The sequence below is a fragment of the Cygnus atratus genome, chromosome 3 (genome assembly GCF_013377495.2).
Source record: "Cygnus atratus isolate AKBS03 ecotype Queensland, Australia chromosome 3, CAtr_DNAZoo_HiC_assembly, whole genome shotgun sequence".
Taxonomy (NCBI): Eukaryota; Metazoa; Chordata; class Aves; order Anseriformes; family Anatidae; genus Cygnus; species Cygnus atratus.
In genome coordinates, this window is record NC_066364.1 from 63989665 (window position 1) to 64007719 (window position 18055).

The 18055-nt window shown below is 40.5% G+C and overlaps 1 protein-coding gene across 12 annotated transcripts in view; it reads right to left on the minus strand.

Annotated features, from left to right (window-relative positions):
• The window catches only part of HIVEP2 (HIVEP zinc finger 2), a 136040-nt gene that overhangs the window by 18251 nt on the left and 99734 nt on the right, over nt 1-18055 (minus strand). For 11 of the 12 annotated variants that reach the window (XM_035538425.2, XM_035538419.2, XM_050709702.1 and 8 more), the window contains 3 exons: nt 10121-10165; nt 3210-8838; nt 2291-2445 (listed from right to left, as the gene is read on the minus strand). In XM_035538425.2, coding sequence (XP_035394318.1) covers nt 2291-2445; nt 3210-8627 — 5573 coding nt within the window. In that variant the 5' untranslated portion in view covers nt 8628-8838; nt 10121-10165. Of the gene's footprint in view, nt 1-2290; nt 2446-3209; nt 10166-18055 lie in introns of all 12 variants that reach the window. The other variant, XM_050709707.1, reaches the window with a different exon arrangement.

Sequence of the window (18055 nt, forward strand, 5' to 3'; positions counted from 1 at the left end):
TTGCCTTCTCCACATTTACAGAACAAAAATAGTCAAGAACCATAAGTAAATCCACTCCTTAAGACAAACAAAAACTAGAGGAAAATACCCTGCTGAAACAAGATATCGCCATGCATGCTTGTCTGTCTATGGGGGGGAACATGAAACAAACACAACAGACATCTACTGCATAGTTCAGTGCACTGCTTGTGTGTGCTCAGGTGATGCAAAGATGAGCTTGATGAAAGCAGAAGAGAACAGAGTAGAACAGAACAGCTCTACAGACAAGAGCAGGCAAGCATGAAAACCCACCCATGTTAAAAACCTAGCTTTCAGAGGTCACAAACAAAAACCTGAAGACGAGAACAAACTCATTAGTCAGGACAGAAAATAATGAAAGACATGGTTATAACATGTAAAGAATATTTGATCCATTAAAAAAACAACAGCAACCAAACTAATAAAAAGAAAAAATCTACCCTTCCACAAACAATTCCTATAAAATGTACATTACAATGATGATCTATAAGGAAAGGGTGGACTGATTAACACTTTATCACCTCATTCACTGAAGCTTTGCAGGTTATATGAGCCAATTAGGGAAGTATATTGCACAGATTATTTTTTCCCCTCCCCTCCTCCAACTCCAGAAATTAATGTGAGTATCAAGGTTTCTCTCTTTCTGTTCTACTCTAATGAAGTAGAGTAAACATAGCCAAGTATTACTAGGAGGTATGTCTGGCTGACGTGAATTATATGCCTTTACACAAATAGTTACATAAACCTTATTGGTGCACAAGGAAACTTAAGACAGTGTGAGTAATGTACAAAGTTTCTTAAAAAAAATGTTAGATGGTATAGTAATCTGTTACAGCCTGTACTAATCTGAATCCTTCTAAAAGTTGCTTTTCTTAACAAACTTTTACTCTTCTGAACTCTCATCGTGAGCCTTACATCAGTGCAGACTATCTTCAACTGACTGATCCAAATTCAGAAATGATACGTAGTGGGAAGCAGGCAAATTTTATTCTTCAAAGTGGGCGTGAATCTAAGCAACAGCTCTTTAAATTTGTTATAAACTTAGGCTCACCCTTGAATTTGGGTCACTCTCATGTAGCCGCCTTACTGACTGGGGTATTAAGTTCTCTGTAAAGCTACAGAGAACAGCCACGATCAGGGTGTCTGGGTCAGCATACCTATAACAATCTCCAAAATAACATTTTCAGTCTTTCAAGCAAGATGTAGGCTATACCCTTTCATTGTTGCAGACTAGAAAGAAATGTCAATGTTCACTTCATGGAGACTATCCAAGGGGATTCAAAACACATGATGGGAATGAAGGACACCTGAGATTTTAGAGTACCAAATGATGGGGGAATGAAAGGCATGTACAAATTTATCACATCTCCATCCTGACCTATTTAGTTATCCCAGTAACACATCGCTATGAGACCATTTGGGTGCGGTAAGACTAAAAAAAACAGCTTGTTCAGCCACCTGACTATTCACTACTAACCTCTGTCAAATTAATTGCATCTTGTCAGAATTCTTTAAAACAAATAAAACAATATCTTACATTTTAGAGTATACTCCAAAAGAGGTAAACAACTGTCCATTTCATTTGTTTTGTATAACAAGCTTCATAAGCCTCAAAACATTGCTAATGGGCTTTCAGGTCTCCTTTCTCCCTCTCTTTGTTAGTTGTTTCTATTATCACATGAGTAATAGATGGCTGTAGTAAAATTAAGCATCATTTTATCAACTCTACATGACAGATCTATGGATTAGGCTTAGATACCATAGATTTCATTGCTATCTTACATTTACATCTTACATTTTATCTCCAAAATCCAAAATCCAATAATGTAGTATTACAAGATTAAGAGTAAGCATACCTAGCTAACCCATTCAAGTAAGTGGAGGCACACATAGTCTAAAAATGAAGGATGTCCTCACGGAAGCCATTAGATACCAAAAAAAAAAATGTATAGAAAATGACAAAATGTTAACTGTCTATCCATTTATTTTTGACCTAAAGAACGAAAGTGACAATTTAGAGTGAATGCTCACACACAGATATAAAAAAATATAATTGTCTTAATAGCAAAGGTTGAGCCAAGAGTAACTAACTATACAGGTATCCTGTAGTTTGTTTTAAGACTGACGTATACACAAAACAAAAAGAAGCTCGGGAGCTAAAATACATGGCAGAAATACAGGAGACTGTTTACATCCCAGTACATTCATGTTCATTTTCAAATCTTTTTAAAACGACAGGCTGAGCTTGAAATTTCCAGTTGCATTTTCTTACCCTCCTTCAAAGATTTTAATTCGTATCGGCTCAGTTTGTTTGGATGTAATGTCTTTATCTCCATGAATGTCTCCTTTTACTCTTTCTTTTATAATATTCCCCACTACTTTCTTTTCAAGCTTGCTGCCAAACAAGAAGAATGGCTCGTGTTTCATCTGTAGAACAAAGTCAAGGAATGGTGTTACTTCTGGAACACACAATAAATGCACACTTCATTTCAAGTACTTTTAACATTCCAGGTCAAAGCCAAACTCTCATTTTGGTGCAACTCTATACGATGAATTAATTTGTCCCATTCAGTTTGATGGAGAATAAGAGAGGGGGCAGCGTGGACAAATTTTTATGAGAGTCTTGACAGAAAAGACAGCACCATATCTTTCCCCAGGGAAAAAAAAAAATCATGGAAAATAGAGATGGAAAAGCCTCAGAAGGTAATTTATTGCTATTACAGAATTTTCCCTGGCACCATTATCTAATGCTTAGTTCATGAGGAAGAGTCAATATGTAAAAGACATTAAAATGACCTGAAAATCCTTATTCAATTTTAACTTAATCTTTACTTATGAACTTGCACGGATGTTTGTGTCTACTGTTTGAATCAGGACATGGCAAAAAGGTAGGAAAAATAGAAGAAGATAATGTATCGGGTTTTGGCACATGTGAAAGGAGGGCTTTAAAAGCCTCACTTTTCACAACTGATTCTCAAAATGGAGACAGAGGCAGCAGAAGTATCAGAGTTTGCAGAGGGGTAAATCGAGGCTCATAAGTTGTCATGGGAAGATGTTAAAGCCTGATTTCTCAATGGGGATATATATTTTGGGGGGGGGGGGGGGGAGAGGGAACCTTACATTTCATAGTTTACTAGTATTTTCTCAAATAAAGATATATGAATTTAATTTTATTAAAACCTCTTATTTACCTGAGAAAATTGCTTCCATGCACTTGATGATGTCAGTTTACCAGCTCCAGGTCTATGCATAGCAGCCAGAGTGTAGATTTCCGTGGTGTTTTTTTGCTTGGACCTTAGAAGTGCTAAAGTGGTCTTTGTACTTAGCCCAGATGGGTTTGGGTTACATGAACTTATACACCATGAAGCGTAAACAGAAGATTTGAGGGTTGGTTGCTGAATGTAATTGGGTTTTGTATAGTTTAAGAAACACCAGCTCACAGTTGTAGTAGTGCGAAGACTTGGGAACTGAAGGATCTGCTGAAAATCTGCTACGTCTGTCAGGAGAATGGTAGAACCTGTGACTTTCCCACTGTTATTGGATGCCATCTGGACTAGCATCCCAAGAGGCATTTTCTGATGTTTCAGTTGGTCTTCTGGCTGAATTTCTCCTGGTGGCAATGAAGACCTCTGTGGACTCATGCTCATATCTGAGGCTGTTTCATCCACATCCAGTTCTTCTGGCGAGTCTCTTCCTTCAGAAGGGCCACTGGACTTTTGCCCTGGTGATGTGGAATCAAAACTTGAAAGTTTCTCCCTGCTTAGTGGGAAAGCATCAGCTGTCGGCATGCTGACAGGTGGGTAATCTTGAGATGATGAGGATGACAGTGGTGAAGAGGATGACATGGATGGCAGACTTTCTTTTGGCTCAGTAGTACAGCTCTGCCTTACCAGTTGAGGCTTCTGCATTCTTGGAAAATCTTTCTTTATATCTGAGTTAGTTAACTCAACGGCACTTAGCTCCTCAACTATCTGCCCATACATTTTTTCTTCTTTGACTCGTTTCTGTTGCTTGGTCTCCATGAAGAGCTCCAAGCTACTGGCAGGTGAAAGCATTCGTTTGCCTCCTCCCAAGGTAGAAGCCATGTCAGAACTGGAAGTCAAACAGAGGGGAATTGAGGGCTCCAGTCCAAGTGATAGTGTCTGCGGCACTTTCCACAAAGGATATTTTTCTAGCCCTCCATGCTGACCTAACATCTGAGCTATGTTAAATCCAATTCCATGCATTGTTGCATTAGTTGCCAATGTTCGTTGAGAAACAGTTTCATCAACTTTACAAATTACAATTGCGGGACTGTTGCTTTGTCCAAGGATCTGGGAAATGCTTGTATACATGACACTACCATATGATGGCACATGGGTTTGAATCCTGACGGGAACAACTGTTCCTGGCAAAGACTGTACAGATCCGTCAGATGGGGAGTCAAACTCTGTCTGAAGATGCTGCTCAGAGGAGGTATCTGTCAGTTTAATGCTATGGTCTGACTGGTACTTCGCAAGAGTATTTTTTGAATACTGCCCAGATGTTCCTGAGTAATGCTGGTATGCTTGCTCTTTAGCATGTACATAATCAGCTGGTTTCTTTCCAATAAACTCTGAATTATGTTCCAGGTGATAACTTGGAGGAACGTCTGTTTGGAAAGGTGGCTTGACATAAGATTTCTGCAGCTGTTGTACAAAATGATGCTGGAAGTGTAGAGGTTCTGTGCATGACTGCCACAGGACCGGCTGCTGAGATGGTGGTAAGTGAACCATGCAGACAGTTGGATATGGGAACTGAAATAAGGTGTTATGAATAGGGGGAAATGGGACCTTATCCTGATGTGCAAATAGCTGCTGCTGCTGCTCTGATGGATGTTTGTTGGAAATATAAGGTGCTTGTTGGATCAAGGGAGTCCTTAACATTTCTGGACTATCTGCAAGAAGAGCCTGTTGCTGGGCAAGGTGGGATGAGCTATTACTAAGCTGAGCACAAGAACCAACAGCCTGTTTTCCAGACTCATCTACCTGAATGGGCTGAAGTACAGAGGAAGGGGAGTGATGCCAGGCAAGCTGGGAGGAGCGGAGACCAGCCTGTGCGTGTTCCATCTGTTCCTGCTTTATACTTTGTTCTGTGCTCTGATCAGTCTGGGAAATCTCTGGAAAACCACTAAAGGAAGCCTGGCGAACCAAGAAGCATTTCTTCCTTTCTCGTGATGGAGATAGTGCAGTAGTAGGTGTCCCAGCTGAAGAGGCATGAGACAGGTTCCCATAATCAAAGGATTTACTTCGGATCTCTGGGATTTCAGCAGCGTGAGGACAGGGCATCTGTTCAGATGAGCAGCGTCTCATTTCCCTCTGATGGTGATGCCCAGGGACGGAAAGTGAGTAAGCACCAGCTGGAACTGTTAAAAACTCGGACTGTTTTCCAAACTCATCTTGTTTGGGAGGTGTGATGAACTTCATTGTTTCTTCTCTTTCAAAGGACATTGAAAAACTTGAACTGTGGGACAAATTACTTTCTTGGCTAGGGCTGCGAGAGAGGCTTGTACCTGTGGACTCAAAGCTAGACTCTCCAGAGGAGTGCTCCATGTCAGCCAGTCGTAAACGCTTCTTTTTGGGTGGTAGCTTTTCGGCTGGAAGCTGAGAAAGGGTTTCACTTCTCTGGGGCCACTGGAATTCTTCTGTGGGTCTCTCCTGTTCTTTGTTCTGCACTTCTTTTTCTTTTTCAGGCTTATCTGGCTCCTCTGTGACACGAATTTCAGGTACCTGTATGTTGTGCTGGCGAACCAATCTGGGCTGCATATGATATGGCTGAGGTTGCTGGGATGGAGATGGCTTACCGGTGTCAGCATTTTCTGTTTGTGGAGCTCGGTCTGGGCTCATGGGGGACTCAGAAATCTCACTCTCACATGTTTCAGATGGTGAATAGATCTTATCCTGCTGGCATACAACATGTTCTGTAGATTCAGACCTTTCAAATGAGTTTGGCCTGCTCAATGAATTTGTGTGCTGAATGACAGAGATGACATTTCCAGGGAGCTTTCTAGTTAGTGATTCTGCACTCTTTTCTTGCTCTGCAATTAAGGATGAGTCTTCCAGAGAAGCTGCAGGACTTCCAGACTGCAAGTAAGGCCTGCACATTTCAAAACGCTCTGCATGGCAATGGGCAGAATTGTCCAGACCTTGAAGGGAAAATCCACTCCTTGGCACGTCCTGAATTTGGGATTTGGGATCAAAGTCCAAAGGCTGAATTCCTCCAGTGGTGCCAGTTGTACTGCTGCAAAGCATGGGACTGTCCTCCTCATCTCCAACACTCTCCTCTTTCCTGCGCTTTCTGTTTTCAAAAGTTGTTCCAAGCATGGATGGCACTGCCTGAGACTGTCCAAGTGGATCAATGAAGTACTCTCCCCCCTTGTTTGTTCCACCTAAGGATGGCGAGTCCCTGTAGTTTTGCTTCTGAGCTTCAAATTCTTCCCATTTTCTGTAGTGCTTTCCACTGGCATCATAGTCATAAAAGGTCTTGTCCCCTGCTTTCTTCTCTTTTGATGATGGTCCTTTGTCACCTGCTGGTTGTCTGTTGGAAGCAATAATGATATTTTTCCCTGGTCTTCCATGATAGTCTGAATCTGAGTGCCCCTCCTGCACAGAGGGCAGTTCAAAGGCAGCCTGCCTTCTCAGCATCCTTTGGTGGGATATTCCCACTGTGCCAGGGTAAAATACATCATCTGAGCCAGTCATCTTCTCATCAAATGAGTGGCTTCCTCTCAGAGATGGGGGAATACTTAGGCTGTTTGCAGAAGAGGTTGGCATGGAGTTGCTTCTAATAAGAGGAGAAGAATCTACTGGGGGCTCTAGAAGGACAGGCACCTCACCCTGCTGACTGGCTTGATACAAGTTGGATTCACTTTTGATGGATGATGCGCTTGGGGATTGTCTAGATTCTGTACTGCTGCCTGGATAAACTTGTGTAGATTTAATAGTGCTCAAATTACTGGAGTCAATAAGTTCTTCTTTACCTGGAGTAAGCTGAGAAATATGTTCCTCAAGCATCTTGATATCCAATCTGTTATTTAAGAGAGGTAATGGCTCCGCTTTGCCCTTTCTACCCATTAAACTGTGTTCCTGATTTGTTGTGGCTACTGTTAGTGCTGTCCTTTGATTAATCCTATAAAACTTCCCAAAGATGATCTCTTCATAAGACTTTGCATTAGTATTTGGTGGGCTTATTTGCTGCTCAGCACTTTCTGAGCGGGAAAAGTAACCAGAGTCAGTGCTTCCTTTACTGTGTGGGCTCAGGAGGTTTAATGACTGCTCAGAATCTTGCCCTTTTTTCTCTGAGAGTCTTAGTGCAAGTCGCTGTTTAACTGTGTGAGAGTCATCAGACTTAGTACTTAAGGATGGGTTTTGCAACATATCAGAGCCAATATAGGGTGAACTCTCACTGGGTAACTGAATTCCACTTTTAGGGATAATCAAAATGGGCACTTTCATTGGCCCCACCAAGGACTCTTCCATGGAGGAGTGAAAATTGCCTCTGCTAGCAATGTCCAGGGGGAGCTGCGGAACAGGGCTCATTTTGTCAGACCCCTCCACAAGCAGTGAGCTCTCCTCATCAGTGTCTGTGCTCTGCTCACCATCTGAATGTATTTCAGCTTCCACATCAATGTAACTGGCATCTAGGTCCAATTTGGAGACTGCTGACTCTGTGAAAGGTACCAGTCCTGCTTTAATTGCATGGGCATGTGACTTCCTGTGCTTGTAGAGGTTGCTTTTTGTCTTGAAGGAGAAACCACAAGGAACACAAGGGTACGGTCGCTCCCCAGTATGAGACCTAATATGCTTTTTAAGTACACTAGGTTTGGCACAAGCCCGATTACAGTAAGGACAAATGTATTTGCCAGGCTTTTTGGGTTTGTGCTCCTTTTTGTGAGCATCTTCTGATTGTTCTAAAGATTTCTGTGAATATTGGCTGTACGCAGGGTTCAAACTTGAAATCTTCTTCCTGGAGAAACCTCCACTATGGCTATGCATATGAAAAGGAAACAAGTCCTCTGAGGCAACTGATTGCAAGTGGCTAGGAAACTGCCAAGGAGGGCCTTCCAAGCTCTGATGTGGCTTTATGTTGTGCAAGAAGCCTTGTGGCAATGAATGCTGTGGGAAAGAAAGTGAATGTTGACATGAGTAAGGAGTTGGACGATGCTGTGGATATTGCTTCTCTGTGACTTGCTGTGCAGCCTCATTTGATGATACCAGTTTCCCAGAACTAAAAAGTTGTGCTGATGCTGTGTTTCCAATTTGCTCGTGATCTATTTGTGGTTGCCTCTGTACTTCTTGATTGCCAAAAGTGCTCATCTTAATAACAGCTGAATGTTCTTGCCTCCATCTAGTTGGTACTTTAGCAGTTTCTCCAGACCTTGAGGTAGCTTTTTGCCCTATAGCTGTGTCCCCAGAGTCCATTTTGTTACACAAGGTCTTAAGTGCTAGTTCACTTGAAAGCTGTGCAGACTCATGGAGTGTGTCCAAAGCTGTGCTTTTTAAAGTTTTGTTGCTCCCATTTTTCCAGGGCTGTTGCAAGTTCACAGACTTTTCTTTCTCTTTGGAACTTTCCACGCAGTAGTCTATAGGCATTAGATTTGTGTCTGTACACTAATGTGATTATTATACAGTCCTGTTCATGGCATGAACTTTCCTAAACAGTTTATTATACATTTGCAAAGACTTGTTATAGCATTTGGACATTTTCCATTGTTATTAAACACTGAGATGCAGAATGACACAGAGATATTTATGATCTACTAGAGCAAGGTTCTCTTCATCTCCTCCATGGTGACACAGGTATCTGTAAGGAAAAAGCAAAAACAAAGAAAACCCAAGCACCAATTAATATAGCTGGGCAAAACAACATCACTACAGTTGGTTGTATTTTTATTGAGCCTTTCATTAAAAATACTACGAAACTTAAGAAAAGGTAACTGCATTTCACAAAATCCCATTTTGTGAGGAGACACAGTAAAGAATGGTTCCAGAGATTTCACACAAGTGTAATCATTACTCAATAAAAGCCCTAAGAATAGAAAACAGGGATCTACACTTTCCAACTTGAACAGTAATTTTTGAAGGCTTTCTCAGGACAGTTTAAAGGCGTTTGATTCTCCGAAAGTCTGACATCTACTTTCAAAGACCTTTCAGCAAATCACTGCTGAAAATACAGTCCTAACCCCATCGGCAGGAACTACCTTATCCAGTATTACTCACCTGCAGTTCAGACATGCACTTTAGTCACCTGGCTTTCCTCTTAAGTCAGAGGATCGTGATCAGTACTTCCAGAGGAGAAATCTTTCCATATCATAGTGTGTGCTTCAAATGTATGTGATGTCTATGCATATGGCCCTCCACTCTGGAGATGCCTGTTTCTCACTGTTGGCTAGGCAGAAATCCTAGATGACTACCTTGGATAATATTCCAAGTTTTAAGATGGCTAAAGTGAGGTACTTCTTACCTTATATAATCTATTTTTTTTTACAAGGAAGTCTTGATTACCTTTTTACACTACTTTTATACAGTCAAAAAAGACATCAGCTAAGCCTTCTGAACACAACAGTATTAGTACCTTTCCACATCTCCATCTTCCAAACACCACATTAAATTTTAGTGAGAATGTCTTGCTAGAGGTAAAACACATATTAGAGAAATTAGCTCTGACTGTTTTATGTGACTTAAGCATTTTAGATTTCAATGTTGAAACACTTCCATCCAGCTAATACACGCAGTTTTTACGCCTAAACGCAACAGGATTCCAAAGTTCTTTTACAAAGAAGAAAACTTGGAGGTATGACATTCACAGGCAAGTACAGCATTTGAATTAGAAGAACAATGTAGGCTTCCTGCTTCCGTATTATCCAAACAGAGGATATTTTCTGGATGAAACAGTGCAAATTATAAAGTCACTATTTTACAGTAGAGAGAAAAAAAGGTTATTAAAAAAAGCAGTATTAAAGATACTTGAATATTTTTAATTCCTACAGTACAAAAACTGAATTGGGCTTGAAGAAACATTAGAGAAGTACGAGAAAACAACAAGGGAATGAGAATATACGCCTTTTTTGGTATAAAACAATTACCTGCATCTTCTAGACATCTAATAGGCATGACTGTCTTCAGATTTTCTGTAGAAAAAAAAATACAGTCGTAAGAAGTTACTGATATTAAGTATAGATGCTGAAGAAAATTTTCTATTATTTACAGTAGAGGCCTGAAAATTTCATTTATCCACCCATTGGAAAAATGTCACGTCGCATCTCAGAGATCTGAGCAAGCACATTTTGAAGAGTATGTGTGAAGCTTTTTAAAGGTCTTTTAAGGATAACTGCAAATCTAAACTAGTGCAGTCTCACCTTCCTGAATCAGTAAAAAGAGAGCTGCCCAATGTCGCTCTTCATTCCTACACCTTTGCTAAACCTGGATTATTCCTGAATCCCATTGGCAAATCCCCTTTCAATACCTCACTCCAGCTAATACTTTTAGGCCTTCTAGGCTTCTCATTAAATGTTTCAGGGACCAGAATGAAATCCTGGCCAGGATGTCACCACTAAGGTACATAAAAAAAGTAGTGAAAACAAGTAAGCTTCCAGACCAGTTAACACCAGTGGGACAGTGCTCAAGAATATGTGTCTGCCTTCTCAAAAGAGAAACCTACAGACCAAATACATATCTAAAAGACTTATGTACCTGCCATAATTTGCTACTGCAAGCTACTCTTTGCATTACAGAAATGACCAGCACAGGGAATGCATCTGAAATAGGAAAACTGAGCAGTGTCTCTCTAGCTGGAAGATCAGTTCTCCCTTGCAGTAAAAGGAGGATTCTCCCCTGCGGTTTTTGACAAATCCAATCTTGAAAATGTATTTTGTTTTGTTTTGTTAAAAAGGAGATTTGTTTGATTTTGATAACAAAAGCAACATTTCTTTAGAAGACAAAAATCCAGGAGGACAAACCCCAGAGCACTTCCATTTACGTTTATACAAAATCCTTAGAAATACCTTAAGTATTAGCTGCAGAGGATGGGATATGGGTTAATATAATAACACCCAATTAGAAATTGTCAGAAAAACTGCTAGTACACTTACATTTTCTCCACTGAATAAAACCAACAGATGATGAAATAGTAAAGTGTATAAAAGAAAAAACATATCTAAAAGTCAAAAAAAATTAGATCTCTGTAATCACTTAGAATAAGTGCTAAAAATACACTTATTTAATAACACTTTCAAAGAAAGAATGGACATTAGTAAAGCCTGATGATTTGATGTTAATAGAATTACTACTGTGCCACCAGTTAGCAATTATTTATTTTATAGCACAAATAAAGCTAAAAATGTAACTATAGAGGATTCCCATATAGTACAAAATAATAGCAATCAATTAGACAGAAACCATAACATCTTAGGTCATAAAGTCATTCAGCTTTGATGTGCTAATGGATTTTTAAATAGTTCTCTTGTCTGATCCTCCAACAGGAAAAAGACAAAATGTAATCCAAGTAAAACTTTTTAAATTTTCCTAATTTGCTTCTTCATATGAAAAGTGTCACTACAAATGTTAAAAAAAAAAAAAAAAGCCTTATGCACTATTTACAATGTATGAGAATTGGTTACAGTGGAGCAGATCTGCAGTTCCTTATTAGCAAATGGCAGGCAAAGGGCTAACCATTTTTGGCAACTGAGCTAAGCCAAGTCTCATGTCAGCAATGGTGCTAACATACGAGCACAGAAGTAAAGGGCAATACAGCATCTGAGGAGCAGAAACAGGGACCAGAGGCAATGTTCCTAAGTGAAAGAGCATAAAGTTGTTAGCAATCTTCAAAGAAAAATACTTTTTTCCATATTAGACAATTTTGCAAACGGTGAAGCAGAAATTTCTAGAGGATGGAAGCATCCTTTCTGTTCCATATTCCCTCTGCCAAGAACATCTTCAGGGCAGAAATCTGCCAGTCACAGAAATGTGACAGCAGTGGTTTTATTTGAGCAAAAGATGATGCTAATATACTTCCATCAATTTCTAGTTCTGGACTGAGACGTCTGCTACAGAGTTCAAGTCATTCTGTGGTCCTGCTATTTTCAGAACGCTCTATATAATTTTTCAACCTACACTATGAAACAGGTATAGACTAATTACAGGGATTATTGATGGCTTAAGTTTGGTCAACGTCACTCTCCTGGGGAAAATAAATCCCTTTCCAGAATCAACATAGCCATTTCTGGTTTGGTTTGAACTCCCATCCATCCTGTGTCAAAGATTGTTTTAATATTCTTTCTTTCCTTTTATTTTTTTCCCTAATGCTAAGTTTTACTGGCCTAAATGGAGAAATCCAACATACCAAAAAGGTAGTTTGCATTCTGTCTGTTCTTCCCAGTCAAGCTTTTATCTAATCTTCCTGCAACCATGGACTAGCTTAAGCCAACAAGAGACTTCCAAATTTCAACGGATTAATGTTTCTCCTTTAGAAAACACTGTAAATATACTTGCCAGTATTGCTCTTCATCAAAAAGAAACTCTTCAATAGACAGAAACTCCCGATATTTCAAATACTTCATATTTCAAAGCAGGGAACTATGGACGATAAAAATGTGCATTCCCTTTAATACCTCTGGCACCGTTCGGCTTCTCTGGAGCGGCTTGGAGGAGCCCACCTAGGCGGATCAGGCAGCGCACGCGAGCTGGGCTGAGCACCTCGCTCGCCATCAGCTGCGGAGGCCTCCCTGGAAGCGGGCCGGGCCAGGTTCCCGTAGGAATGCGGCCTGGCAGCCGGATCCCCCCGCCCCGCCACGCCAACTGCGCTATCTGCCTGCTTCAAACCAGGGCATTTCACTTCTCTGCGGGCTTTGAACCTAAGAAGATTACTGGGAGACTGGGAACTGTATTTATGTCAGATGCACCTACTAAATCAAGACTTTTAAAACTTTCTAGAAAAGGAGCATTATTCTGTCACTCCCGTTCCTGCGGTGCCTCTGCGAGCTGCGTGCAAGAGACATAGATCTGGGTGGCTACAGAGCTCCAAGATTCTTCCTTCCTTTCTTTTCTTTCCTTTTTTTTATTTTATTTTATTTTATTTTATTTTTGAGACCATTAAAATGGTTACACTCAACAGCTTTAAAATAAAATTTGGCAAAATACAACTTTTACTACTTCTCAATTTGTAGCTCGTATTACAGCTCTTGCAAGTGAACAAATTGGAAGCTTATGTCTTCCCGGCTAAATCCTGAGTGCACCATACAGAATAAATATTGACTCTAGAGTAAGGACTAAGGGTCAGATCCAGCCGTGCTTTAAATCTTTTCTGTCCAGCACTGCCAGCACAAAACCGGCCTAAAACCACCGTAACTGGCCCCTAAGGGATTCTTATTCTATAGGGCAATCATTAGTATAGACAAGCTGCAGTGGCTCCTATAAAATCCCAATGCTCACTCACAGACCTCTGCCAAGACCCTTATTAGCCATGTCTGGGACAAGCCCAGCAGTCAGCCAGCCTTACAGGGAAGGGAGGCCACCTCTGAGCGCTTCCCCACCTGCAGCTGAGAATAAAACTGACTTGGCCTTTCAGGAAGAGGGGGAGCACACCTTTGGCTTGCCATCCTACCCCTTATTTCCCTCTGTCCCACTAATGATATTCCCCGAAGAGCTGTTTGGTGTTGACATCCCAATGGGGGGAAAAGAAAAAGGAGGGGAGAGGAGAGGAGAGGAGAGGAGAGGAGAGGAGAGGAGAGGAGAGGAGAGGAGAGGAGAGGAGAGGAGAGGAGAGGAGAGGAGAGGAGAGGAGAGGGGAGGAGAGGAGAGGAGAGGAGAGGAGAGGAGAGGAGAGGAGAGGAGAGGAGAGGAGAGGGGAGGGGAGGGGAGGAGAGGAGAGGAGAGGAGAGGAGAGGAGAGGAGAGGAGAGGAGAGGAGAGGAGAGGAGAGGAGAGGAGAGGAGAGGAGAGGAGAGGAGAGGAGAGGAGAGGAGAGGAGAGGAGAGGAGAGGAGAGGAGAGGAGAGGAGAGGAGAGGAGAGGAGAGGAGAGGAGAGGAGAGGAGAGGAGGGGAGGGGAGAGGAGAGGAGAGGGGAGAGGAGGTGGGCTGAGTTTGCTTGTGCACTGTAGCAAGGTAATAAAAGGAATGTAGTCTTTGGGGTATGTTGCTTTGTCATTTTGCACAAATGAAAAACCAAACCAAACCAAACCAAACAACCAAACAAACAACAAAAACAAACAAACACAAGATGAGCAAATTCAATCTTTTCATACTACTTGATACCACACTTGATAATGCCATCAGGAAGCAAACTCCCTTTCTTCACTTTTTGATCTATAGTTACTAAAAAGATAAGGAAAATGAAACACTTCTTAATTTTCCCAGTTTTGTAAAAAAGACTACCCACTCCTGACCAGAGAGATTCTCTTCATATTTTCAGCAGTCCTTGGCTAGGGGTCCCTTCTGACTGTGGTTTTGTAGCTGGCCTTCTACCTGTCTGTTTGAACACCTCTAGGAATGACCGTAAATTCCTTTGTCAACCACTGGCACTTGGCAAAATCTTGCTTTACTGGGAACGCAAAGATGCCCGTGCTTTTGCTGCAGTTCGGCAGGAGCTGTGAGGCATCCTTTTACGGATGCAATTTCACGTAGGCAGCCATTTTAAGATAGGTTAGGTGTATTTATTTTAACCTGCTACTTTCTGTACTGTAAATACTGTTGTTACCTCTTCATACTTGAAGACGCTACTCAACTCGATCATTTAATTCCACCCCAGATGTTCTGCCTGCCCTCTGGATTTCAGTGTTTTATTGAATGCATTGCCATTTTTCAAAGCTAGCCAGAAAGTCACAGTTTTGAAAATACCCTAAAATATTTAGAATAACATAGATTTTTAAATTTGGGCAGCTGAACTAATCTTTACAATATTTTTTTAGATATTATTTAAAAGTACTAGAAAATATAAAAACAAATACTGCTCAGCAAGCACATACAGTATGCTGTGAATTTACTATTAAATAATCAAACAAACTGTACTAAACTTGCTTAAGGAGAGGCTACAAGGCAGGATCTGTTACTCAGATTATCTGTTACTCATTTCTTTGTTGGGTAAACACTTCTCACAGGGGTTCCCCAAGAAGTCAGGAACCGAAGAGACTGACTGAGAAGATGAAGTTACAGAAGCATCAAGAGCAGAATATTCTGGCTCTTTGCGACTGCAAGCTCTCCACAACTGAATATGATTTTAGGCTTTTACTCTCAGGTTTCTAAGAACATACTTTGGTGTCCATGGTACCTACTGGTTCCCAGAGACGGCATCTGTGCACATAAAACTAGAAGTTGTATGAAATCTGGCATCCTGATTTCTGTGACTATTATTTCAGTTATCACACTAAATCTGGCCCAGATTTTGAGAAATGTTCTAGAATTCCAGAAGTTGAGAGATGGCACACAATGGCACATTTTAGTTAATTGTAGTAGCATTGATTATTTCATTCATATGAAGGCTTTACCAAGCTTACTTTAAACTGGCTAATTCAGCTAATTAAAACTATTCTGAGACCATTACCTGAGCATGCTGAAGAAAGTAAATGAATCAGTCTGCTCGAAAGCAACCTGGTCTAGTGAGAGGTGTACCTGCCCATGGCAGGGGGCTGGAATTAGATGTCCTTTAAGGTCCCTTCCAGCCCAAACCATTCTGTGATTCTATGATTCTATGATGAAAACAAAGAAAGGAATCTGTTTTACTCTTGTAACCTTAACTGTAGGAACCTGTCTTGGGCGTTGCATCCAAAAGTCACTGGGTACACGCTGTGAAGAACAGGACTCTCCTTCCCTCCTCTGAATGTGACCCTACCAAGCCAGAGGTCAGGCACACTGGTATGGCAAGATAGAAAACCTATATCCCTTCTGTGGTGGCCTTACAGAAAATTCAGGCATGAAACAGGAGTGTCCGATTTCACTTCAGGAGCTTTGATCAGATATGAGGTATGCCTCTGAGTGAGTAAAAGGAGACAAATTATTTCAACAGCAGGTCAAAGTAAGAGCAAATTCTCACAGAATCAGACATTACTTAGGTTTAGACTTCATCATCCTATATACTAAATATCTGAGGTTATTTAATACAAACTGAAAATAAACTAATCCAACACCTCTAAGATGTCCACAGAGAAATTCATAATATGTATTGCAATAAATTTTCAATTACACGGTATTAAGAAAACACGGATGATTTTCTTTAAGAGATGTTGGCTTCCAGCCTAAATGCTTAGAGCACAGCTGCACACTGTTTTTGCTATGTTAAGTACCTCAAATATAATCTTAAATTGCCACTCTCTATAGAAAAATAGCATCCCCCAAAAACTTAAATTCAAGTTGAGTGTATATTTTAAGAAGTCACAGAAGAAGCCTACAGCAGAAATGCCTTAACGCTGACCTTTTCACTGCAATGACACGGATTGCTCACTTAAAGAACATCACTATTTCCTGTTTCAGCATCATACATAATGTACACATTACTACCGGATGGAAAAAATGTATAAAAAAATCTTTCACGTTGCCAAAGTCCAACTGAACACAGACTTATTTCCACAGGATGACTATAAAATAAAAAAAAAAATAAAAGAGAGAGAGAGAGAGGGAAAAAAAAGCTACACAGGAGCCAAATTCATCTTAAACACTTCCTTTATAGGTAAAAGTTCTGAAACTAACCACAGCTCTTGAATTGAACAAATAACTGCTATCAAAGAGATGCCAAAACAGCCTACAGGACAAACAATCTTGTCAGTAAATTAGTAGCTAATTGATCTCTCTGAGCTCACTGCTTTTAACAGATCAGGGAAATATTTTGTTTCTGGATGCCTAACCTTGCTGTGCACATAGGATTTTATTGGAGGTGCTTCAACATGTCAGGTAACACAAAACCTACCTGTTCTGGCTGAGTGTGTTCAAGCACGGACAGATTAAACCTATTGTGACACCAAAGCAAAGGATTGGGATAATTCAGATATAAAACTAAACAAGAGAAGTATGTAAACTGTTAGTCTCCTCACACTGCTACTTATTTCCTTGGAGAACACATTAAGAAACAAAATTGAACCCACATGGACCTTAAAATGTGATGGCACAGCAATGGCAGATCTGACAGCCCATACTTCCAGTATTATTAAAAATTTGGAAGGCAACAAAAAATACCACTGTCATTTTGCTCTTTTCCCCTATTTGTCTTTGAATCAGAGTATGCAGTGACATACAAGAGTAGCTCCCATGCAGAGAACAGTCAGAAACTGATGCACACCACTGAGGCCCTCTTTAAACACTATTACGATTGCTAAAGTTAAGTTGGTATGATGCATGATCTTGTTGGTCCCAATCTGTAGAAGAATGAATTTCACTCAAGGGTTAGATAAGTAGTAAGTAAATAGTATTTACTAAATGTGCAGAAAAAATGTATAACAGTATCTGAGAGGGTGCTGAGATACAAACGGGCTCTTAATTCTTGGGCTGCTCTCTTAATCAGCAGAAACTCAGCTCTATCTCACTTTCTTCTAAGCCACAGCAATCGAACAATGAGGGTACCATGCTAAACTGGAAAAGCAAGACTTTATAGGGACTGCAATGAAGCTTTTGCATTTGCAAGAGCTGGTGAAAATTAGTGAGACTAAAGACCTTATTCTTAATTCAACACAAAGAAATGTGTTAATCAGAAAGAGGAATTTCATATTTAATAAAGGACAGATTAACCAAACTATGAAGTTAGCAACACTGTATGAATGATAAAGTATATGCAAAGGGCAAGATTCCAGTGTGTGTGTGCTACGTAGTCGTTTCTAGATTTAAAAACACCATAAGGGTGTAAGAAAGGTAAAAGCAGTGACACCAGACAGTTCAGACTGATAAGGTTGTCAGATATAATAATTTTCCTAACTGAAATTACATGCCATTTCTGAAATTGTTTCTTCATTTTCACACAAGAACTGCAGAGTTGGGCAGCAGCTGGGAAGAACAGCCCAGTGTTAGTAAGATCCTGCTAAGGTGTTATGAAGGATTTCCCCA